General features: G+C 45.0%; 1 protein-coding gene across 3 annotated transcripts in view; it reads right to left on the reverse strand.

Annotated features, from left to right (window-relative positions):
* The window catches only part of LOC130361234 (cytochrome P450 2K6-like), a 73,377-nt gene that overhangs the window by 36,882 nt on the left and 11,213 nt on the right, over positions 1 to 25,282 (reverse strand). Inside the window, exons 1-2 of one of the 3 annotated variants that reach the window (XM_056563987.1) lie at positions 22,505 to 22,559; positions 5,435 to 5,630 (exon numbers count right to left, since the gene is read on the reverse strand). In XM_056563987.1, coding sequence (XP_056419962.1) covers positions 5,435 to 5,630; positions 22,505 to 22,554 — 246 coding nt within the window. In that variant the 5' untranslated portion in view covers positions 22,555 to 22,559. The other 2 variants (XM_056563988.1, XM_056563989.1) reach the window with 2 other exon arrangements.

The raw sequence follows: 25,282 nt of genomic DNA on the forward strand, positions 1-25,282 counted from the left end.
GGAGCGGTATATGGTTCACCAGCGGTGAATGGGAAGGCAGGGGTTGTAGTTCTCATCAGAAAATCTTTCGCACACACTGTGATTTCCCAACAATCTGATAAAAATGGTAGGATGTGTCATATTGTACTGGACTCTGCTCTGGGACGGTTAAGCTTATACAATATTTACGCCCCTAATGATAATCGCACTCCATTCTTTCGAACTCTACAAGACACTTTTGGGGATGACCGTGAACGAAATATATTGGTGGGCGGGGATTTCAACACAGTTCATTCTTGCAGGGAGGATAGAAAGAGAACGGCTGAGGGGGAGGGACACGGAAGGGGTGAGGAAAATTGGCTGACGGACTTACTAGAATGCACAAACTTCACGGACGTATGGAGGCACATGCACCCTGATGGTAGGGAATTTAGCTTTTATTCGGCAATGTGGAAAGCATGGTCTCGCATAGATTATTTTCTAGTTTCACAGACCTTGTTGCCTAGGATAGAGAGAGCGGAATTGGCAGACATAGTAATTTCTGACCATGCACCATTGCTGATGGAGATGACTTCGATTATACCTAAAGGAACCGATATCCTGTGGCGCTTCCCCTCGGCATTGGCCAAGGAGACCGATTTTCAGGCTCATCTTAATAGCTGGTGGATGGAATATCGGTCTACGAATGCAGAGCATGCTGCCAACCCAAGGCTGTTCTGGGATGCCGCAAAGGCTGTGCTGAGGGGGAGAGTCATGGCTTATGTAACCCACCGTAAAAGAAGCGCGACTTTAGTATTTCAGAAGGCGACTAATAATTTACGCAGTGCATACACTAATTTTCTGGCTGATCCGACTAATGGTAATAGAGAGGATTGGGTAAGGGCGAAGACGGACTTTGAACACTCTCAGGAACAGTTGGACACACTGTTTCGCGATCAACGGAATGCGACTTTATACAAATTTGGGAACAAGGCGGGGAAACTGATGGCTAACTTAGCGAAGGGATGGAGACCAGTGACGGACATCAGGGCATTGAAGGACAAGGATGGTATGACTCAGACTCACCCGAAAGATATCAACCAAATCTTGGGGGACTTTTACCAGCGTTTGTATAGGGGGGATGACCTTAATAGAGAGGAGGGACTTAAGTATTTAAGCTCACTAAACTTACCTCGAATGTCGAATGCGGCTTTAGAGTTGCTTAATGCTCCAATCACATTGGAGGACGTTAGTACGGCTATACGGGGGTTGACAGGGGGGAAGGCACCGGGACCTGATGGTTTTGGCCCTGATTTTTACAAAACACTGGAAAAGGAGATTTCGCCTTTTTTAGTCCAGGTGTTCAATTCCATTCTGGCGGATGGGAGGATGCTGGCTTCGGGGGATATCGCCTACATTAAAGTAATACCGAAACCTGATAAACCTCCGGAGTATGCCTCCTCTTATCGTCCGATCTCCCTCATTAATCAGGACTGTAAACTCTTATCAAAGATACTGGCGGACCGTCTGTCAAACTTTTTACCGACTCTGATAGGACACCATCAAGTGGGGTTTGTGAAGGGACGCTCAGCAGTTACAAATATACGGGCGGTCATAGCAGCTCAGGATATGGCCAGCAGACTAGACCACTCCAGGACACCCCCGGCACTGCTGGCAATCGATGCTGAGAAAGCCTTCGATAACATAAGCTGGGAGTGGTTGGGGGATGTTCTGGACGGTTTTGGAATCAGGGGAACCTTCCGTAGGTACATTGACACCATATATAGAGCTCCCCTGGCGCGGGTATATACACCAGGTTTCTTATCACAGCCTATCACACTGCAGAAGGGGACACGTCAGGGGTGTCCTTTGTCTCCTCTCCTTTTTGACATGGCTTTGGAGCCTCTGGCGCGTGCTCTTATACAATCAAGGGGATTCAGGGGAATAAGGGTGGGATCACATGAATTAAAACTGACTTGCTTTGCGGACGATATGTTAGTATATCTAGATGATCCAGTATCGCATGTGGGAGTAGTCATGCAGGAATTGAGCCATTTTGGTTCATTCTCGGGTTTTAGGGTTAATTCGTCTAAGTGTCAACTACTCTTTCTGGGATCGCAGGCGACTCCCTGTGTTCCTCAACTTGGTGTGACAGTGGCGAAGTCGCAGATAACATATTTAGGGATCAAAATAGGGAAGACTACTGCTGACCTATATAAATTGAACTATCTCCCAATATTTACTAAAATTAAAAATGACCTAGTCAGATGGCGTACACTGCCCCTGTCGTTGGTGGGAAGGGCACACTTAGTGAAGATGATGTGCTTTGGAAAATTGTTGTACCCCTTGCAGACGATTCCCCTTCTGCTCAAACATACAGATGTCCGTCTTCTTCAGTCATGGATTGTTGGGTTTTTGTGGAAGGGGAAGCGCCCTAGAATAGCATATAAAAAGCTACAATTGGGTAAACATTTGGGGGGTTTGAACATGCCCTGTGTTAGAACATATAATCTTGCGGCTCTCCTTCGACATGTGAGGGATTGGGCACTGGACTGCTCCTACTTCTCTAACTTGTCGCTGGACAAGCAGCTGGCTGCTCCATGGGATCTCACTGCCTTACTACATGCGAAATACTCTGAATTACCCATAGAAGTAAAACGAAGTGCTCTCTTGCGAGATACCATCGCTGCGTGGAAGGCGGTCCGGAAGCTATATCATCTGCCCTTCAGTATTTCACCCATAATGTCCTTATGGCACTCCCCCTTCTTTTCATTGGGTTCTGAAAATAAGCTATATGACGGATGGAGGGAGGGAGGAATACGCACAGTAGGAGACTTGCTGACTTCTCCGGGGGGAACGTTATATACCTGGAATGACTTGAGAGACAAATACAACTTCCCAGCATCACAGGCCCTCCAGTTCTATCAGATAAAATCGTTTTGTAGGTCTAGGGCCCAACAGTTCGACAATTTGCCAGAAGAAACACACTTTACTGATCTATTGGGACAGGCCACGTCCTGCCGTGCTTTGTCTCACCTGTATAGAAATATTCGGGACAGGGACTCATTCACATATGCGTCTAAATTGTTTGATCATTGGACCCCGGTTTTGGGGCAAGATGAGGTAACGGAGAAGCTGAGGCAGGGCCTGAGACATGTGCGGGGGGCAGCGGTGAGCGAAGACTGGAGGGAGATGCATTTTAAAATTCTACATAAAGCAACGTACGCTTTTAACTTTTCACACTGGGAGGTGCCGCCTCATTATTTGACAGCTTGTCCAAAGTGTCATTTGAATAAGGCTGACCTGATGCACTGTCTCTGGCTTTGTGGACAGGTAAAAGATTACTGGAAATCTGTTCAAGAACTGATCTTTAAGGTGTGGGAAAGAGAAATAAACTTAGAACCTATACATTACATATTTCATTATATTCCTATGGTCACTGCGTCAGGTGAAGAGTCTACTTTAACGGCCAAAGATATTCACTTGCTGCTACTAGTCGGAGTCAAATGCTTATTGAGACACTGGTTAGCAGCAACGATTCCAGGGATACAGGAGGTGACGTCCACATTTTTGCACCTGATGGATATGGAGTCTAGGGAGACGCTCAGGGACCCAGACAGAGGCACTAAGACATTTTTCAAAAAGTGGAGAGTGGTTATATCCAAATTAATGTCTGAAGAGGACAGACGGCGTCTGATGAATAAGTATAAAATGACAGAGTGGTATGCATTGGAAGCTCTTAAGGGCACCTTAGGTGCTCTGGCAGTTGATTAATCTAATGGATTACTCTGGGTCGATGCCCACACTTCTAATTGAACAAAGGAAAAGGTATATATTTTCTGTGATCAGAGATCAGTATGTGCAAGTATGTAGATTATTGATGTTAATTGTTGATTTTATTTACTTGTTTAACTGTTATATATAAAACAGGAATGGCTCGCATGGGTTAACTAATAGACTCGCCTACAATAGATAAAGTTACCCGAATCTTCGGTAACGAAGAGGCTATAGCCCTAATGTAATGTAAGGCGAGACAAGGGGAGTGGGATTATGTGTGTTATTATATTGCCTTTGGCTGTATATTTTCTTGTCTACTTTCCTTGGAAAATAATAAAAATTGTTAATTAAAAAAAAAAAAAAGTACAAATAATGGAGCTGCAAATAGCGGTGCACCCAGCATCTGATATATATATCAACTGGCTCCAGAAAGTTAAACAGATTTGTAAATTACTTCTATTAAAATATTTTAATCCTTTCAGTACTTATGAGCTTCTGAAGTTAAGGTTGTTCTTTTCTGTCTAAGTGCTCTCTGATGACACCTGTCTCGGAAACCAGTTTAGAAGAGGTTTGCTATGGGAATTTTCTTCTAAACTGGGCGGTTCCCGAGACATGTGTCATCAGAGAGAACTTAGACATAAAAGAACAACCTTAACTTCAGAAGCTCATAAGTACTGAAAGAATTAAGATTTTTTAATAGAAGTAATTTACAAATCTGTTTAACTTTCTGGAGCCAGTTGATATATAAAGTTTTTTTTCCTGGATAACCCCCTTTAAGACAATGAATTCCCAGGGCTGTCTTGCAGTATCCCATGAATGTTAAGTTACCATTTTAAAAAATAAAATAAATTATATTATATACACACATATACAGTGGTCCCTCAACATACGATGGTAATCCGTTCCAAATGAACCATTGTTTGTTGAAACCATCGTATGTTGAGGGATCCGTGCAAGTATAGGACAGTGGTCTCCAACCTGCGGACCTCCAGATGTTGCAAAACTACAACTCCCAGCATGCCCGGACAGCCAACGGCTGTCCGGCCATGCTGGGAGTTGTAGTTTTGCAACATCTGGAGGCCCGCCGGTTGAAGACCACTGGTATAGGAAGTTGTACTCACCTGTCCCCGCCGCTCCGGACCATCACCGCTGCCCTGGATGTCACCCTCCATCGCTGTCGCCGCATCCCCGACGCTCTGGAACGTCTCTGCTGCCCTGGATCCTCGCTCTCCGTCGCCGCCATCACGTCGTTACGCACGCCGCTCCTATTGTATGACGGGACGGCGTGCGCAGCGACGTGATGGCGATGATGGAGAGCGCTGACGATGCAGGGGATCCCGAAGGACGCGCCGGAGCCCCGAGGACAGGTAAGTGATCGTCAACGGACCACACGGGGCACCATAAACGGCTATCCGGTGGCAGCTGAAGCAGTCTGCGCTGCAGGATAGCCGTTTATGCGATGGCCCCGACATACAAAAGCATCGTATGTTGATGCTGCCTTCAACATGCCATGGCCTCAGAGGCCATCGCATGTTGAAAGGATCGTATGTCGGGGCCATCGTAGGTCGGAGGGGTCACTATACTAAAAAAAATTCTGGGGGAATTGACACCATATGCCCACTGGAAGACAGAATTTTTTGTCTAACACACAGTGCTATTTCTGTATATACCTTACATACACCTATCAATGTTCTAATACCTCGAGGAATGTCTTGTGCGGCCTCTTCAGGTTTAGTATGTGCATGTTTCCAATGATGGGCAAGGGTTTGGGTCCAGGTGGGAAGTTTTTGTACATATTGTCCTTTGGCTTCTTATAAAACTTTATTAAAAATAAGCAAGTTAAAATCAGAAGAAGAACGGTGACCAGGTCGATGGTAAACATGATTCTGCCAGTCCTGAAATGGAAAGTAGTACACGTTACATACAGATACATACTTACACATTGTGTATATTTATATACATACATCCACAGTAGTGTTGAGCGGCATAGGCCATATTCGAATTCGCGAATATTCGCGAATATATGGACGAATATTCGTCATATATTCGTGAATATTCGCATATTCGTAATATTCTCGTTTTATTTTCGCATAATCGAAAATTCGCGAGTGCGAAAATTAACATATACGAAAATTAGCATATTCAAAATTAACACAGGCGACAATTCGCATATGCGAAAATTAGCATATGTTAATTTTCGCATATGCGAAAAGTCGCACGCACAGTAGTATTAGAGCCTTCTTTACACCACACAAGCTGGAAGCAGAGAGGGATGATCACTGTGATGTGTACTGTGAAAAAAAATAAATAATAAAAAATAAAAAAAATGAATATTCGTAATTCCGAATATATAGTGCTATATTCGCGAATATTCGCGAATTCGCGAATATGCGATATTCGCGAATAAAATTCGCATTGCGAATATTCGCGAGCATCACTAATCCACAGTACCACCACACTATATATTTTTATTAGACAGGTTCCAGAACAAAAAAAACATAACACAGGAACAAAACAAAATCCTAGGCCATCCAGCCACTAAATACACATTAGTCTCTTCCCTCTATCCACTGGTAAGCTATAGTCTCCACCAGCTTAAAACACAAGTTTCCTGCAACCTTTACTCACTGGTCACACACAGCGTTTGCAGCCTCTTGCTGTGTGTACGAAGACTCCTTGTCTGTCCACTTCATTATTGGTGGGTCACTCACAGCACCTTGCTGTATGCTCCTCACAAGGACCCTGCCTCTCCTCTCCTCCCCCCCCTTCCCTCCCCCCCCCCCCTCCCCCTCACCGGGGTCCCGCTGCTGGGGACCCCAGGGATCACCGCTGCAGCACCCAGCTGTCATTACTGCGCAAAGCGAGTTCGCTCTGTGCGTAATGACGGGCGATACATGGGGCGGAGCAGCGTGACGTCATGGCTCTGCCCCTTGTGACATCACGGCCCGCCCCCTTAATGCAAGTCTATGGCAGGGGCATGACGACCGCCATGCCCCCTCCCATAGACTCGTATTGAGGGGGCGGGCAGTGACATCACAAGGGGCAGAGCCGTGACATAACGATGCTTCGGCCCCTGTACTGCCCGTCATTACGCGCAGAGCGAACTCTATCTGTGCAGTAATGATAGCGCGGTGCCGCAGCGACAATCCCAGGGGTCCTCAGCAGCGGGACCGTGGCGATCTAACATCTTATCCCCTATCCTTTGGATAAGGGATAAGATGTCTAGGGGCAGAGTACCCCTTTAAGGACCAGACCAATTTTATTTTTGCATTTTCGTTTTTTCCTCCTCGCCTTCTAAAATTCATAACTCTCTTATATTACCATCCACAGACCCATATGAGGGCTTGTTTTTTATGTCACCAATTGTACTTTGTAATTACATCACTTTTTTACCATAAAATGTACGGCGCAACCAAACAAATATTATTTATGTGGGGAAATTGAAAAAAAAAACCGCAATTTAGCAGATTTTGGAAGGCTTTGTTTTCACGCTGTACATTTTCTGGTAAAAATGACATGTTTTTTTTATTCTGTGGGTCAATACGATTAAAATGTTACCCATGTTATATGTTTTTCTATAATTGTACCGCTTAAAAAAACATCTCAAACCATTTTAATAAAATTAGTATGTTTGAAATTGCCCGATTTTGACCACCTATAACTTTCTCATTTTTCCGTATATGGGGCGATATGAAGGCTCATTTTTTGTGCCATGATCAGTTTTATCAGTACCACTTTTGCTTAGGTTTTACTTTTTATTAATCATTTTTTTTTTTTTGGAATAAAATGTGGCAAAAAAGCAGCAATTTTAGACATTTTTTTTTTTTTACGTTTACGCCGTTCACCGTACGGGATAATTAACAAAATATTTTAATAGTTCAGACTTGTACGCATGCGGCGATACCAAATATGTGTATTGTTTTTTTTTTGGGGGGGGGGGGTAAAATGGGAAAACGGACGTTTTACTTTTTTATTGGGGGAGGGGATTTTCAAATTTTTTACTTTTTTTTAACACTTTTTATGTCCCCATATGGGACTATTCATAGCAATCAGTTGACTGCTAATACTTTTCAGTGCTATATATAGGACATAGCACTGCTCAGTATTATCGGTCATCTTCTCCTCTGGTCTGCTCGATCTCAGACCAGAGCAGAAGACCCCAGGAGACGGCCAGAGCCAGGTGAGGGGACCTCCGTCCTCCATGCTGGATGATCGGATCGCCGCGGCAGCACTGCGGGCGATCTGATCATCCATTCAAAGTACCGCACTTCCGCGGTAACTGAGGGGTTAATCACGGACGTTCGCCATTACCGGCAGGTCCCTGGCTGCTGATAGCAGCCGGGACCTACCGGGCATGACAAGAGCACTGCTCCGATGCTCGCGATCATGGCGACGCGTAAATGTACGTCATGGAGCACTAAGTACCACGTCACCATGACGTACGTTTACGTCCATTGTCGTTGATCATTATCTGATCATTGTTATCCTATAGGAGAGCTTTCAGACAATTTCCCTCCCTAATCTGTTTATGAACTCTTTCAATGGCAATAAAAACGCATGTTAGAAACATTCCCATTATGAACATCACAAACACGTCGGGATACATTAGACATGTTCACATTAAGTACATTGTTCAAACCTCTGATGGGTTCTTGGATGCATTTTTTAAGATTTTTTTTAGTGGATCCAATATAAGTTAAATTACAAGCAGAACATGTGACATTGTGTGGTAACGGGGTGTGATGAGGGCAGATATTATTAACCTAGGTGGAGATGGCATCAACCCCTTGTATTTGTGACGCCAGGGCGTGGTTTAGCCTATAACCATCCAAAGGTATACCGCTGGATCCGGGGCTAGGCACGGGGGCAATAAAGATTCTGACACCAAATTACAGACAACGGTAGCTTTACTGAGGGTAGACAGTTGGTAAAGTCTATACAGTTCAGCCAAGGTCAAAGGTGACCAGTGATGCAGAGACCGTAAGGGCTTGCTGGGACTTGTAGTAGGACTGGATAATTGAAGGCAGACCACGCTGACTTGACAGGTGACAGGGACTGACTTGACTCATAAAGCTGTGACTTTATCTTACTTGACTTGATGGTGGCTGCAGGACTGGACTTAGAGGTCTCCAACCCTCTGGACACACACACTAGACAAGACTGCACTGGACCTCAGCAGAAGAGAGAGAGAGAAGCTCCACCCAGGGCTTATATGGGGGGAGACTAGCAGGGAGCCCATAGGTCAGCCCTGGGATCACCTGTCACTGGTACCTCCTGGGTACCAATCACATGACATAACTCTTAAAGATACAACACATTTTACAATACAATACACTGCAGAACATATTTACAGGGGGGACACAGGTAAGAGGGGCCCTGAGGATACTGAAGGAGATTGCCTGACAGGACAGCAAAGGTACGGGGCAACATCTCCCCTACTGGGCCACCGCAATTGTATAATACAAAACAAGAATCACAATTCAGGAAATCTCTGATTTTATGAACTTTGCCGGAACGTGCATCGGAAAAAGTTTTGGCAGCGTACTTACACACCACACACCTAATGTGACCATGTGGTGTCCCGGTACCGTATTTCATATGTTACCTTGTGGTGAGGTCCCCAAAGACAGAGTCCCTAGGAACAGTGGGGGTCCTCTACCTTAGCTAGCCCCTCGTCACCCCTTAGTTAGTTAATATGTATGTAAATAAACATGTAAATATGGCAATTAAAGATTCCTACCTGTGGGTCATGTGACTTAGTTCAGAACTCTATGGTTTGCTTAAGGACCTTTGGTGGTTCTCGTGTCACGTGTTCACCCACAATGCAATGTAACTGATAGTGACAGTTTTATATGGACAATCCAAAACGGCCAACCCCTGCCCATATAAGGGAGCGGCCGCCATTATTCTCTCTCTTGGGTTGCTGACTCTGGATGAGGTTAGGAGCGCAACTTCCAAAGACAAGAACTAGGCCCAAAGCCTTGCGGCCGGGGCCTATGCTAGAGACTATTAGATTTTATAATTCCCCATTATCTCTGCAAGATCACTGGACCTAAACGCTCCCCTAAATCCAGCGGATCTCTGCTACAGAATCTATGAGAAGCTACATTAAGCTCATCTGATCCCAACCAACTGTCAATCGCTGCCCAGTTAGAAATGGACTTTGTTATCTGGACTGTTATTGATATTGCCTGCTTCAGAAATTCTTCAGTAAAAGTTCCTGCAAGTTTTAAAGAGGTATTCCAGGCAAAACCTTTTTTTATATATATCAACTGGCTCCGGAAAGTTAAAAAGATTTGTAAATTACTTCTATTAAAAAATCATAATCCTTCCAATAGTTATTAGCTTCTGAAGTTTTCTGTCTAACTGCTCAATGATGATGTCACGTCCCGGGAGCTGTGCATGATGGGAGAATATTCCCATAGGAACTGCACAGCTCCCAGGACGTGAGTCATCAGAGAGCAGTTAGACAGAAAATAACAACTCAACTTCAGAAGCTAATAACTATTGGAAGGATTAAGATTTTTTAATAGAAGTAATTTACAAATCTGTTTAACTTTCCGGAGCCAGTTGATATATAAAAAAAAAGTTTTGGCCTGGAATACCCCTTTAAGTTCAACAGTGGTTGTGGACAATCTAATTATTACGCACGCACCTATCGCTTTTGGGAAGGGTGGCAATAGGCCCAGCAACATTACCGAATTGAACCCTCACCCTGGTGTCATGAGTGACAAGGGTTAACAGGGTAACCCTTTCAGTATCTAGAACAGCAGCACTCCAACTAACCTACACCCCACAAGGCTTTTCCACACAGTTCCTCACCACAACCACATTTATGAAAACCTTGGCCCTCATTTACTATTGCAAACCCGTCATGTTTTGTAGGGTTGTGCGCCAGATTCTTTCGCATTGCGCCAGAACCTGTGTCTGCGCCAGAATTTGTGCCAGAATTGAAAAAACCCAGACTAACTCTCCATTTTGCTAAGAAATTCTGAAAAAGGGGCATGGCCGATGGGAAAAGGGGGCGTAGTCTCCAAAAAGGGGCGTGTCCCCAACATTTTCACAAAAAACAACATATTTACTAAGGTTTCCATAGAAAATGTGGTGGATTTGAGCTGAGGAAAACCAGACAGATCAGAGCATGTGTAAAAAAAAAAAAGCAAAGTGTAGGGAAAAGGGAAAATGTAGGGAAACCTTAGTAAATACTGTGGAAAATAAATTGTAGGAAATTAAAACCCACAAAGAAACCTACTCAACACTCTTAGTAAATGAGGACCCTTGTGTTTTAATCCAACTAACCATTTTCTGCCATGGGGATGAAGGTGGAAGACTAGGGGAAAGAATACTTACCAGTGTTGGGGCTTTATGTGATGAGAAATTACAACTAGAGATGAGCGAACTTACAGTAAATTCGATTTGTCACGGACTTCTCGGCTCGCCAGTTGATGACTTATCCTGCATAAATGAGTTCAGCTTTCAGGTGCTCCGGTGGGCTGGAAAAGGTGGATACAGTCCTAGGAGACTCTTTCCTAGGAATGTATCCACCTTTTCCAGCCCACCGGAGCACCTGAAGGCTGAACTAATTTATGCAGGAAAAGTCATCAACTGCCGAGCCGAGAAGTTCGTGACGAATGGAATTTACTGTAAGTTCGCTCATCTCTAATTACAACCTTCTTTTAAGATGATATCTCAGACGGGGTCCTGTCGGAGTATTGGAAGAAATTTATTCACAATTGTTTTAATATCATGAAACTCCATACTGTAGGTAGTGACAAAGGAGACCTTATTGTAATAATGGTTATTAGCTTGCGACATTATCCGATTTTGAAGTAAATTAGATCTAGTTTTGCCTTGTACACTATGTTTGGCTCTCTCTAGCATCCACGTTTTGTAACCTCTTACTTTTAGACAGTTACAAACCGTTTCTTGCTCCGCAATTGAATTCTTTGTGGTTGAACAATTTCTTTTTGCTCTGATTAATTGACCAACCGGAATGCCTGTTACTGTATGGTGGGGGTGACAAGAGCTTGCATGCCAAATGGTGTTACCAGTAAATGGTTTACGATAGGGAACCTGGTTTTTGTGTCGCATATGTGTAAAACGGAGATTGTGGGCATTGTTGTTCATATAGTGGACAAAGTCCAAGGCCTCTATATCAGTGCCCGTCCATATGACAACAATGTCGCCCACATATCTAGCCAACCATTTTATGCGGTCCAAAAAAGGGTTTGTTTAATTGAAAATATACTGGTTTTCATACTAAAAAACAAATAAATTTGTTAGAGTTGGAGAGATCTTCGCCCCCATAGAAGCACCAGTTTTTTGCAAGTAAACAATATTTTCATACAAAAAAAATGTATGTGGTAGAATGTACCATAAAGCATCCAGAATAACCCCCTGTAGTACCGAATCATACAATGAGAATTGTTGCATAATGTCTGAAACTGCCTGCACTGACATAGTGTGGGGCAGGGACGTATACAAAGATTCGATGTCACAAACCAACCATGACATTGTGGTGAGCCATGGGGTGTGAGGTGAGAGGGACCGATGGTGTTGCCCAGGGGTAGATGGTATTAGCCCCTTCGTGTTCGTGACGCCAGGGCGCGATTTTCCTATATAACCATCCAAAGGTAGTACCGCTAATCCTAGGTCAGGCAGGGGCAATAAAGAGTCCAAGGCCAGGTTAACCCCTTGGGGAATGAGCCCATTATGACCCTAAGGACGGGAGCATTTTTTGCAAATCTGACCATTGTCACTTTAAGCATTAATAACTCTGGGATGCTTTTACTTATAAATTTGATTCCGAGATTGTTTTTTCGTGACATATTCTACTTTATGGTAGTGGTAAATTTTTGTCGATACTTGCATCATTTCTTGCATCATTTCTCAAATTCCAAAATTTGATGAAGAATTTGAAAATTTAGCATTTTTCTAACTTTGAAGCTCTCTGCTTGTAAGGAAAATAGACATTCCAAATACATTTTATATTGATTCACAAATACAATATGTCTACTTTATATTTGCATCATAAAGTTGACATGTTTTTACTTTTGGAAGACACCAGAGGACTTCAAAGTTCAGCAGCAATGTTTCACAAAATTTTCAAAATCTGAATTTTTCAGGGACCAGTTCAGGTTTGAAGTGGATTTGAAGGGCTTTCCTATTAGAAATACCCCACAAATGACCCAATTATAAAAACTGCACCCCTCAAAGTATCCAAAATGACATTCAGTAAGTTTGTTAACCCTTTAGGTGTTTCACAGGAATAGCAGCAAAGTGAAGGAGAAAATTCAAAATCTTCATTTTATACACTCGCATGTTCTTGTAGACCCAGTTTTTGAATTTTTACAAGAGGTAATAGGAGAAAAAGCCCCCCAAAATGTGTAACCCAATTTCTCTCGAGTAAGGAAATACCTCATATGTGTATGTCAAGTGTTCGGAGGGCGCAGTAGAGGGCTCAGAAGGGAAGGAGCAACAATGGGATTTTGGAGAGTGAATTTTGCTGAAATGTTTTTTTGGGGGCATGTCACATTTAGGAAGCCCCTATGGTGCAAGAAAAGCAGAAAACCCCACATGGCATACCATTTTGGAAACTACACACCTCAAGGCACGTAACAAGGGGTCCAGTGAGCCTTAACACCACGCAGGTGTTTGCCGACTTTTCGTTAAAATCGGATGTGTAAATGAAAAAAAAATGTTTTCACTAAAGTGCAGTTTCTTCCCCAAATTTACCATTTTTACAAAGGGTTATGGGAGAGAATGCCCCCCAAAATCTGTAACCCCATCTCTTCTGAGTATGGAAATACCCCATGTTAGGACGTAAAATGCACTGCGGGCGAACTACAATGCTCAGAAGAGGAGGAGCGCCATTGAGCTTTTGGAAAGGAATGGTAGTCAGGGGCCATGTGCGTTTACAAAGCCCCCCGTGGTGCCAGAACAGTGGTTCCCCCCCACATGTGACCCCATTTTGGAAACTACACCCCTCACAGAATTTAATAAGGGGTGCAGTGAGTACCGTATTTTTCGCCGTATAAGACGCACTTTTTCTTCCCCAAAACTGGGGGGGGGGGAAAGTCGGTGCGTCTTATACGGCGAATACACCCGTTTCGCGGCGGTCCCTGCGGCCATCAACGGCCGGGACCCGCGGCTAATACTGGACATCACCGGTCGCGGTGATGCCCTGTATTAACCCTTCAGACGTGGCAATCAAAGCTGACCGCTGCGTCTGAAGCGAAAATAACACTAACCCGGCTGTTCAGTCAGGCTGTTCGGGACCGCCGCAATTTCACGCCGGCGGTCCCGAACAGCCCGACTGAATAGCCGGGTTAGTGCTTACAGGACACCGGGAGGGACCTTACCTGCCTCCTCGGTGTCTGCTCCGTGCCGGGATCCCCTGTATGGCCGGCGCTCTCCTTCCTCGTCATCACGTCGTCGCGTACGTGCGTCGGCGTGCGTAACTACGTGATGGCGGCAACGGAGAGCGAGGATACCCGGCCGGCAGCAGAGACGTTCCCGAGCGACGGGGACGCGGCGACAGCGATGGAGCGACATCCAGGGCAGCGGTGACGGGTCCGGAGTGGCGGGAACACGTGAGTATTACCTCCTATACCAGTGGTCTTCAACCTGCGGACCTCCAGATGTTGCAAAACTACAACTCCCAGCATGCCCGGACAGCCAACAGCTGTCCGGGCATGCTGGGAGTTGTAGTTTTGCAACATCTGGAGGTCCGCAGGTTGAAGACCACTATTGGGTTCAAAATCTTTATTTTTTTAGATTTTGCACCTATAAATTGGGTGCGTCTTATACGCCGGTGCGTCCTATAGGGCGAAAAATACGGTATTTACACCCCACTGGCGTTTGACAGATCTTTGGAACAGTGGGCTGTGCAAATGAAAAATTTATATTTTTCATTTTCACGGACCACTGTTCCAAAAATCTGTCAGACACATGTGGGGCGTAAATGCTCACTGTACCCCTTAATACACTACATGAGGGGTGTAGTTTTCAAAATGGGGTCACATGTGGCGGGGGGGGGGGGGTCCTTTGTTCTGGCTCTATGGGGGCCTTGTAAACTCATGTGGCCTTCAATTCCGGACACATTTTCTCTTCAAAATCCCAATGGCGCTCCTTCTCTTCTGAGCATTGTAGTTCGCCCGCCGAGCACTTTACATCCACATATGGGGCATTTATATACTCAGAAGAAATTGGGTTACAAATTTTGGGGGGCTTTTTTTTTCTATTTTCCCTTGTGAAAATGAAAAATTTAGGGTAACACCAGCATTTTAGTGAAAACATTTTTTTTTTTCATTTTCCCATCCAAATGTAATGAAAATTTGTCAGACACCTGTGGGGTGTTCAGGCTCACTATACCCCTTGTTACGTTCCATGAGGGGTGTAGTTTCCAAAATGGGGTCACATGTGGGTATTTATGTTTTTGCGTTTATGTCAGAATCGCTGTAAAATCAGCCACCCCTGTGCAAATCACCAATTTAGGCCTCAAATGTACATGGTGCGCTCTCACTCCTGAGCCTTGTTGTGCGCTCGCAGAGCATTTTACGCCCACATATGGGGTATTTCCGTATTCAGGAGAAATTGCGTTACTAATTTTGGGGGGCTTTTTTTCCTTTTACTGCTTGTGAAAATAAAAAGTATGGGGCAACACCAGCATGTTAGGGTAAACATTTAGTTTTTTTTACACTAACAGGCTGGTGTAGCCCCCAACTTTTCCTTTTCATAAGGGGTAAAAGGAGAAAAAGCCCCCCCAAAATTTGTAGTGCAATTTCTCCCGGTTATGGAAATACCCCATATGTGACCCTAAACTGCTTCCTTGAAATACGACAGGGCTCCAAAATGAGAAAGCGCCATGCGCATTTGAGGACTAAATTAGGGATTGCATAGGGGTGGACATAGGGGTATTCTATGCCAGTGATTCCCAAACAGGGTGCCTCCAGCTGTTGCTTAACTCCTAGCATGCCTGGACAGTCAGTGGCTGTCCAGAAATGCTGGGAGTTGTTGTTTTGCAACAGCCGGAGGCTCCGTTTTGGAAACACTGCCGTACAATACGTTTTTCATTTTTATTGGGGGGGGGGGGTTGGGGGACAGTGTAAGGGGGTGTATATGTAGTGTTTTACCCTTTATTATGTGTTAGTGTAGTGTTTTTAGGGCAAAAATTTGCCGCAGACCAAACTTGAAGTAGGAAACTTACTGTAAACCTGCCCGTGTTAATGTACCCTGTATGTTCACATTGGGGGGGAGGGGGGGGGGGGAACCTCCAACTGTTTCAAAACCACAGACAGTGCATGCTGGGAGTTGTACTTTTGCAACAGCTTTAGGCACACTGGTTAGAAAACCTTCAGTTAGGTTATGTTACCTAACTCAGTATTTTCCAACCAGTGTGCCTCCAGCTGTTGCAAAAATACAACTCCCAGCATGTACTAATCACCGAAGGGCATGCTGGGAGATGTAGTTATGCAACAGCTGGAGGTTACGCAACTACAACTCCCAGCATGGTGAGGCAGCTGTTTGCTGTTTGGGCATGCTGGGATTTTCAGTTTTGCAACATCTGAAGGGCTACAGTTTATAGACCACTGCCCAGTGATCTCCAAACTGTTACCCTCCAGATGTTGCAAAACTACAAATCCCAGCATGCCCAGACAGCAAAGAGCTGTTTGAGCATGCTAGGAGTTGTAGTTTTGCAAGATCTGGAGGGATACAGTTTAAAGACCACTATATAGTGTTCTCAAACTGCAGCCCTCCAGCTGTTGCAAAACTACAAATTCCAGAAAGCCCGAACAGCAAACAGCTGTCTGGGCATGCTGGGAGTTGTAGTTTTGCAACATCTGGAGGGCTACAGTCTCAGACTGTAGCCCTCCAGATGTTGTTAGACAACTTATCGGCTTCCGTAGGATCCAGGGAGCCGTCTTCTTCTGCCGCACGCGCCGATCTCCGTCGCTGCCCGCCGATCACCGTCGCCCGCAGCCTCCAGAGGGGAAAGTGGACCTTCGGCCCCCTTCGTTTCCCCGTTCTTCCGTTCTGCCCCGCCTATTGGGGGGGGGGGAGGGCAGGACGGGGAAAACGAAAGTAAACCCCTCCGCCACCCGATCTGCTATTGGTGGTCGTGTCTAGACCACCAATAGCAGGGATAGGAGGGGTGGCACCCGTGCCACCTCACTCCTATCCCTTCAGGGGGATCGTAGTTGTCTTAGACAACCGCGATCCCCCTTCTATTCCGGGTCACCGGGTCACCATAGACCCGTAATGACCCGGAATCGGCGCAAATCGCAAGTGTGAATTCACTTGCAATTTGCGCCGATCGCCGACATCAGCAGTCACCCCGGTCTGGTCCCTGCCCGGCCCACGGCGGGGACCGACATTCCAATGGGCGTACGGATACTCCCTTCATCCTTAAGTACCAGGACGCAAGGGCGTATCCATACGCCCTTCGTCCCCAACAGGTTAAGGGTAATGGTAGCTTTTACTGAGGTTAGACAGGTGGTACAGTCTCTACAGTTCAGCCAGGATCCCAGAGAGGTGGCCAGTGACACAGAGAGACCTCGCAGGCTTGCTGGATACTTGCAGTAGGTAGACTGACTATAATGCAGGCCACAGTGACTAGACAGTAGACTTGACCTGACTGACTTGATGACTTTAGGCTCTGGACACACACACTGTACCGACTGCACTGCACTGGACCTCAGCAGGAAAGAGCAATGAGCTAAGAGAAATAGAGCAAAAAAAGTGATTGCAGCTCCTCCCTATCTTTTATATAGGGGGCTGTACAAGAAGCCCATAGGTTACCTGAGAGGTCACCTGGTCACTGGTTTCTCTCGGTTGCAATCATATGACTTAAACATGTGACTTAGAAACATTCATGTGGCACAAACATAATCATGTGACAAATAATAAAGGTCCTTTACTCTTTATGTGAAAACCCTTCATATGAAACTTATATACACAGGGGGAGATACTGCAGGAGAAACCCGGGGACAGACAGGGACGCAACCTGATGGGACAGAAGGACCATACAGGAACATATCCCATACTGGGACACCGCAACATTGAATCCCAAGTCAAGTTTTCCAACGAGGACAAAAGGTGTTTAGTGTCCTTGATGTGACTTGGGCATAGTTCAACCAGAGGGCGCAAAGCAGAGTCGAGCCGAGAACAATGACATTTGTTAAGAGACCAGATTCCCGCAACGATGGGACGCATCGCCGGCGGGAATCGGTCTTTGTGTACTTTAAGCAATGAATGATAAATGGGAATAATGGGATCTGCAACTAGATTTGTAAATTACTTCTATTAAAAAATCTTAATCCTTCCAGTACTTATCAGCTGCTGTATAGTCCAGAGAAAGTTCTTTCTTTTTAAATTTGCGTAACAATGTACTCCAGTGACTGACATGTACCTCAGTGATTAAACAGGGAACAAAATACAGTATAAATGCAGTGACTATAGAGAAAACCTGTGAAGCTGTAACCATAGAAAATAAATGCTTGACCAGTGGTTTCAAACTGGCCCTCCAGATGTTGCAAAACTTCAACTCCCAGCATGCCCGTACAGCCAACAGCTGTCCGGGCATGCTGGGAGTTGAAGTTTTGCAACATCTGGAGGGCCACAATATGTGATCCCAAAGGATGTAGAGCATGGACATGTGCACTGGGACCCCACGCATTTCATTGGGTATTCCCAACTTCCTCAGGGGACATATACCAGCATTGGCTATTTTGTTATATTATATCCCTTGGTGTATAGAGAATGCGGGTGAGTAATATATCATATTATTGTCAAACAGAGTTTGCTTTTTTGTCCCCCTCTAGATGAACATATCAGTTGTGATAGAGTTAAAGGGGTACTCCGGTGAAAACCTTTTTTCTTTTAAATCAATTGATGGCAGAAAGTTAAACATATTTGTAAATTACTTCTATTTAGAAATCTTAATCCTTCCTGTACTTATTAGCTGCTGAATACTACAGAGGAAATTATTTTCTTTTTGGAATGCTCTCTGATGACATCACAAGCACAGTTCTCTCTGCTGACGTTATTATAATAATAATAATGCTTTATTTATTGTTGTCCTTAGTGGGATTTGAACCCAAGTCCCCAGCACTGCAAGGCAGCAGTGCTAATCACTGAGCCACCATGCTGCCCTTAGCATACATCTGCTATGCATGGTTGCTAAAATGGACAGAGATGTCAGCAGAGAGCACTGTGCTTGTGATGTCATCAGTGTTCCAAAAAGAAAGGAATTTCCTCTGTAGCATTCAGCAGCTAATAAGCACTAGAAGGAATAAGATTTTTTAATAGAAGTAATTTACAAATATGTTTAACTTTCTGCCACCAGTTGATTTAAAAGAAAAAAGGTTTTCATTGGGGTACCCTTTTAAAGGGGTACTCCGGTGGAATTTTTTTATTTTTTAAATCAACTGGTGCCAGAAACTTAAACAGATGTGTAAATTACTTAAACAATCTTTATCCTTCCAGTACTTTTTAGCAACTGTATGCTACAGATGAAATTCTTTTCTTTTCAAATTTCTTTTTTGTCTTGTCCACAGTGCTCTCTGCTGACACCTGATGCCCGTATCAGGAACTGTCCAGAGCAGGCGAAAATCCTCATAGCAAACCTATGCTTATCTGGACAGTTCCTGACATGGACAGAGGTGTCAGCAGAGAGCACTGTGAACAAGACAAAAAAAGAAATTAAAAAAGAAAAGAATTTCCTCTGTAGCATACAGCTGCTTATAAGTCCTGGACGGATAAAGATTTTTTAATCAAAGTCATTTACAAATCTGTTTTAACTTTCTGGCACCAGTTCATTAATAAAAAACAAAAAACAACAACAAAAAAAAACTTTCCCGCTATAGGACGTATGCATACGTCCAAGCATCCAACACGTTCCCGCAACTGAACGTATGCATACGTCCTAGCGATCTCTGGCACTGCCACGGGCAGCGCAGGAGATCGGGGACGGGACCCAGCAGTCAATCACAGCCAGAGTCCCGCCGCAGCTGCCGGAGCCATGATCGCGCCGGTCCTGGCAGCATTAACCCCCTAGATGCCGTGATCAATCCTGATCACGGCATCTATGGTGTTGACAGGGGGAGCGCTCTCCCCTGTTTACCAATGCCGGTGCCGCAATACGATCACGGGTCGCCGTTGGTTGCTATGGCAGCAGGAGGTCAGATCATGACCTCCTGTCTGCCTGCTATGAAAGCCTGTGAGATCTAGCCAGAGGCTGTATCGCAAGGGCTGCGCTGTGTGCAGCTGATCGGGTCATACTGTGCTGCAGTACAAATGTATTGCAGGATAGTATAACCTTTAAAAAGTGTATAAAATAAATAAAAAAGTTCTTCAATAAAAGTATGAAGTGTAAAAAAAAAAAAATAATAATAAAAATGCCCCTTTCCCAATAAAAGCCCTTTATTATCACCAAAAAAGATCAAAAACACAAATCATATACATATTAGGCATTGCCACGTCCGTAATAACATGTATTATAAAACTATAATGTAAATTATGCCGCATGATGAACGTCGTAAAAAACCCATAAAAAAGCGCAAAATTCGCCAATTTTGGTACAAATAGTGGAATTAAAAAGATCAAAAGGTAGCATGTAGCGCAAAAATGATACCAATAAAAAGTACAGCTCAATGGCATCGGACGAAAAATAAAAGTTACGGCTGTTGGAAAATGAATGGCAGAAAAAGAATTTTGCTCAGAAAAGGAAAAAGAACATATAAAGCTATATAAAATGGGTAACGCCATAATCGTACTGACCCACAGAATAAATATAACTATATCACTTTTACCACACAGTGTACACCATAAAAAATTCTTAAAAAATGCCAGAAATTTTTCACAATATTTTGAAGTTTCTCACAAAAAATGCTTCATGTGTCAACAAAAATGCACCACTTATATAAAGTACAATATGTCACGAAAAAACAATCTCCGAATCGCTCTGCTCAGAAAAAGAGTTCTAAAGTTATTACCATTTAAAGAGATACATGTCAAAAAAAAAACAGCCTGGTCATAGAGGTAAAAAATGGGTCCGTCCTTAAGGGGTTAAAGTAGAAGAGCAGAGTTGGTCAGATCCCTTGGACCTGAATAGATCAGTAGAAACTGAGCGGAATCCATCAGATGTAGTGGAGATAGTTTAGCTATGGGTAGTAGTTTGTAGTCATTTTTAGTCGTAGTTTGGAGTGATTTTTTTTTTTTTTTTACATGCACAGAAGGTTCTACATACAGAGGTCCCTCAAGTAACAATATTAATTGGTTCCAGGACGACCATTGTAAGTTGAAACCATTGTGTGTTGAGACCAGAACTCTATGGAAACCTGGTAATTGGTTCTGAAGCCCCAAAAGGTCATCCAAAAATAGGAAAAAGTGAGGATTAAAGAAAAAAAAAAAAAAAAAAAAAAAGTAGATAACTAATATAGATAAAGCAAATTCTTACATAAAAAAGTAAGAAAGATTTGCTGGGAGCTGTGATCACTGTCTATTTAAGTGTTTTCCAACCAGGGTGCCCCCAGCTGTTGCAAAACTACAACTCCCAGCATGCCCGGACAGCCTTCGGCTGTCCGGGCATGCTGGGAGTTGTAGTTTTGCAACAGCTGGAGGCACCCTCGTTGGGAAACACTGGTCTATGTAGAGGACAGGAGCTTCTTCAGGGTCCTGTACAGTACATGCAATGTCCTAAAAAAAGTAACATGGTGTCCAAAGGAGCAGCTAACCATGGCATGGGTTAAAAGTAGTACAGAACATGTAATATCTCCCTGTACTGTAGGGGGCGCTATTAGACACCAGTCAGTGCGTGCACTTAAAGGGGTACTCCGCCCCTGGCATCTTATCCCCTATCCAAAGGATAGGGGATAAGATGTTAGATCGCTGCGGTCACGCTGCTGGGGACCCCGGGGATCGCCGCTGCGGCACCCCGCCATCATTACTGCGCAGAGTGAGTTCGCTCTGTGCGTAATAACGGGCGATACAGGGGCCGGAGCAGCGTGACGTCATGGCTCCGCCCCTCATGACATCACTGCCCGTCCCCTTAATGCAAGTCTATGGCAGGGGGCGTGACGACCGCCACGCCCCCTCCCATAGACTTGTATTGACGGGGGCGGAGCCGTGACGTAACGATGCTCCGGCCCCTGTATTGCCCGTCATTACGTGCAGAGCAATCTCGCTCTGTGCAGTAATGATGGCACGGTGCTGCAGCAGCGATCCCCGGGGTCCCCAGCAGCGGGACCCCGGCGATCTGACATAAGATGTCTAGGGGCGGAGTACACCTTTAAGGAATACAGGGATTTTACCAGTGAATGCCAATTCTGATTGGTCGGTTCTTCCAGCCATTGACATGTTTTGCAGATTCCATAGCATTGTATGTTGAGTCTGGTTTCAAGTTACAATGGTCCAGAAAAGAAAAGACCATTGTATGTTGAAACTATTGTATGTTGAGGCGATTGTAAATTGAGGGATCACTGTATTATATATAGTCAGGCAATGCAGACCTAAATACAAAACCAGCTCTGCTACATTTGCACATATTAGCATTATCTGTCCTGGTCACTTACCTTGGCTTCTCTCTAGAATGGTCTATCTGCTCCTCTAGCCGGGCTGGTCTTCAGCACATTCCTTTATGTTCGTGTGTGGAATGTATGTGGCTCCACCTATGTTCTTGTGTTACTGTGACCGATGGTGGAGAAAAAGATTATGCTACACTGCAGGGAAGTGCTGCAATCCACATTGTGTAATAGCCGTCTGTACTAACCTTTCCTGTTCTCTAATACTAAGGTGATTCCAAAGTCTCCTGTTGTACATTTGTGCACACGAGGATATGGTTGGTAGGACAAAAAGTACAAAAAAAAAAAAAAACACTGTTTAAGGGCAAAGTACATGTGGTTTTGGGACAACTTGAATGCATTTCATTTAACCCCTTAAAGGGTTGCTGTCCCCTGAAAAAAAAAAAAAGTTTCACTAGGTCCAGACATGTCAAAAGTTCGATGGCACCGGGTCTCAGATCTAGACTGTTGAGATCCAATTTCCTACTAACCGGCTATAACTACCCCTCCCCCTTAAATGATAACTGACACAACAACAATTTAATTTTGCATGGGTGGGGATCGGCCACAGCTTTATTTATAAAATTACTTCTATAAATAACAATTCAACTGTAACAAAGACACCGATTGGCTTGTTGCCAACCCGAGAGGTGCTGCCACACCGTCCTGTGTGGAGGTCTACTGCAGGTTGACCCCGCTTTCACAGTCTTCTTACAGCCAAGCTGTGACTTACAACAAACAGAGATACAAAAAGGGAGGGAGGGAAAACTCCGGGTCCTGGGCAGATTGAGGGGGGAAGGGAGAGATAACAGCTATAAATACCCAGGGGAGGGCCCCTGAAAACCCGGAAAACTATTAAACCCCTGATTGGTGCACTCCTCCCCCCCCCCCCACCCATGGGACATACCACTACAGTTACTGATAAGGCGGGGGAGGGGGCTAAAAACCTTGCCTGTATTTTTCTTAACCCCTTAACTGCTCACCAGTCAGGGGGCAAGATAGTTATGCACAGCTTGCCCTTCCAGACTGTTGAGACCCAATTACCTCCCCCTCCCCCTTACTACAATAAATAATTAAATAATAACTGACACAACAACAATTTAACTTTTGCGTGGGTGGGGATCGGCCACAGCTTTATTTATAAAATTACTTATATAAATAACAATTTAACTGTAACAAAGACACCGATTGGCTTCTTGCCAACCCGAGAGGTGCTGCCACACCGTCCTGTGTGCAGATCTTCCCCGGGTTGCCACCGCTTTCACCGTCTTCTTACCGCCACGGAGGAGACCAGTTAGCCCTACACTGGGCTTCGACCCCCACCCAAGAGATACCGGACAGCCAACACCTGGGGCCACCTCGGCACCCTGGACACACCCAACACATTTCCACTCCAGGAAATCCGAGGTACCTGCCGCCAGGACCCAACTCATCTCTCCGACTAGCCCATACACCGAAGAGTGACCCAGCACTCGCACCACCTTGCGGAAAGCCTCTCGCAAAACAAAACACATATGGGAAACATCAAACTAGGCAAAAATAGCAACACAACATGCAGATCGCCAGCGTCCCACGCACTACGCTACCCCTTCCGGAAACCCACCAACCTCCACCGGCCCCGATACAAAAAGAGAGCGAATCCCGAACTCACAACACCCCATCCCATCAATGAAAAGCAAAAACCCAAAACCGATAAAACCCGAAACTGAATAATCGGGGGCGGGGAGGAAAAAGAAAAGGGGGGGGGCACCCCGTCAAGAAGAGACGTACCCAACTCACAACCAGAGACCAACATAGACATACACCCATTTCCGAGACCCAAACTCAACAAACACACGGGAACAAAAGGACGAACACCACACAGAACATAGCCATAAGCACACTAATCGGGGAAGGGGAAGGAGAGGGCACTAACCGGGCCTAGCCAGCTGAAGCCCCAAAGGCAGGCACTTAACTAGAGCTCAGCCCCGCCCCCCAAGCCCCGCATCAGAAAACTCACCAATTCCAGAAGATGGAGAAGGCACAAAGCTGGAGGAACCACTTCACCACCGCCGCAGGCGTGGGACAAGGCACGCTGGAGACCGCCGGGTTGCGGGCACTCGGCAACCACCTGGAACGGTGCCGGGAAACCAGCAGTAGAGGACTCCGAGGCACTGGATGTGGTGGAGGAGGAGGGAGAACCCCTGCGGGAAGAACCGAACCACCTACTCCCTGCAGTTGAGCAGGAGGCCCATAAAACACCGCCTATATCTCCTTCCAGGGCCAGAGCGAGAGCGGCGACGAATATGTCTATGCTCCCATCTGGCCCAAGAGGGGGAAGAGCAACAAGAAATCATGGGATCACTCCCTGCCCCTCCACAGGGGGCACTGGAGAGGCAAGAGGAAGAGGGACAGTGGCAGCAGTGGGGGGGGGTTGGGTACTCGGGCGGAGAGGTGATGGGGGAGGCAGGGGGGTAAGCGTGCAGTGGCTGCAAGCACCTTGGGGAGCACTGGAGAAGCCACGGCAGCAGTGGGAGGGGGGAAGTAAGGAGGGGGGGGTGCTAGTGTGATGGGGGTGAGGGGCTGGGTAAACGAGTGGGGATGGTTTGAGGGCTAATTTTTTTGTTTTTGCTGAAGTTTTAAGTAGTACCATTTTCGTTTTGATCTGATTTTTTGATCGCTTTTTATTCATTTTTTTTGGTATAAAAAGCGACCAAAACTATGCTATTTTGGACTTTGAAACGTTTTTTTTTTTTTGCACGTACGCCATTGACCGTTCGGTTAAAGTGATGATATATGTTTATAGTTCAGACATTTACGTACACGGCGATACCACATGTGTGTATGTTTGTTTTAATTCACACACATTTTTTTTTTTCTTTTATGGGAAAAGGGGGTGATTAAAACTTTTATTAGGGAAAGGGTTAAAGATATTTATTAACTGTTTTTTTTTTTTGCAATGTTATAGCTCCAATAGGGGGCTATAACACTGCGCACATTGATCTTTA

The sequence above is a fragment of the Hyla sarda genome, chromosome 3 (assembly GCF_029499605.1).
Source record: "Hyla sarda isolate aHylSar1 chromosome 3, aHylSar1.hap1, whole genome shotgun sequence".
Lineage (NCBI taxonomy): Eukaryota > Metazoa > Chordata > Amphibia > Anura > Hylidae > Hyla > Hyla sarda.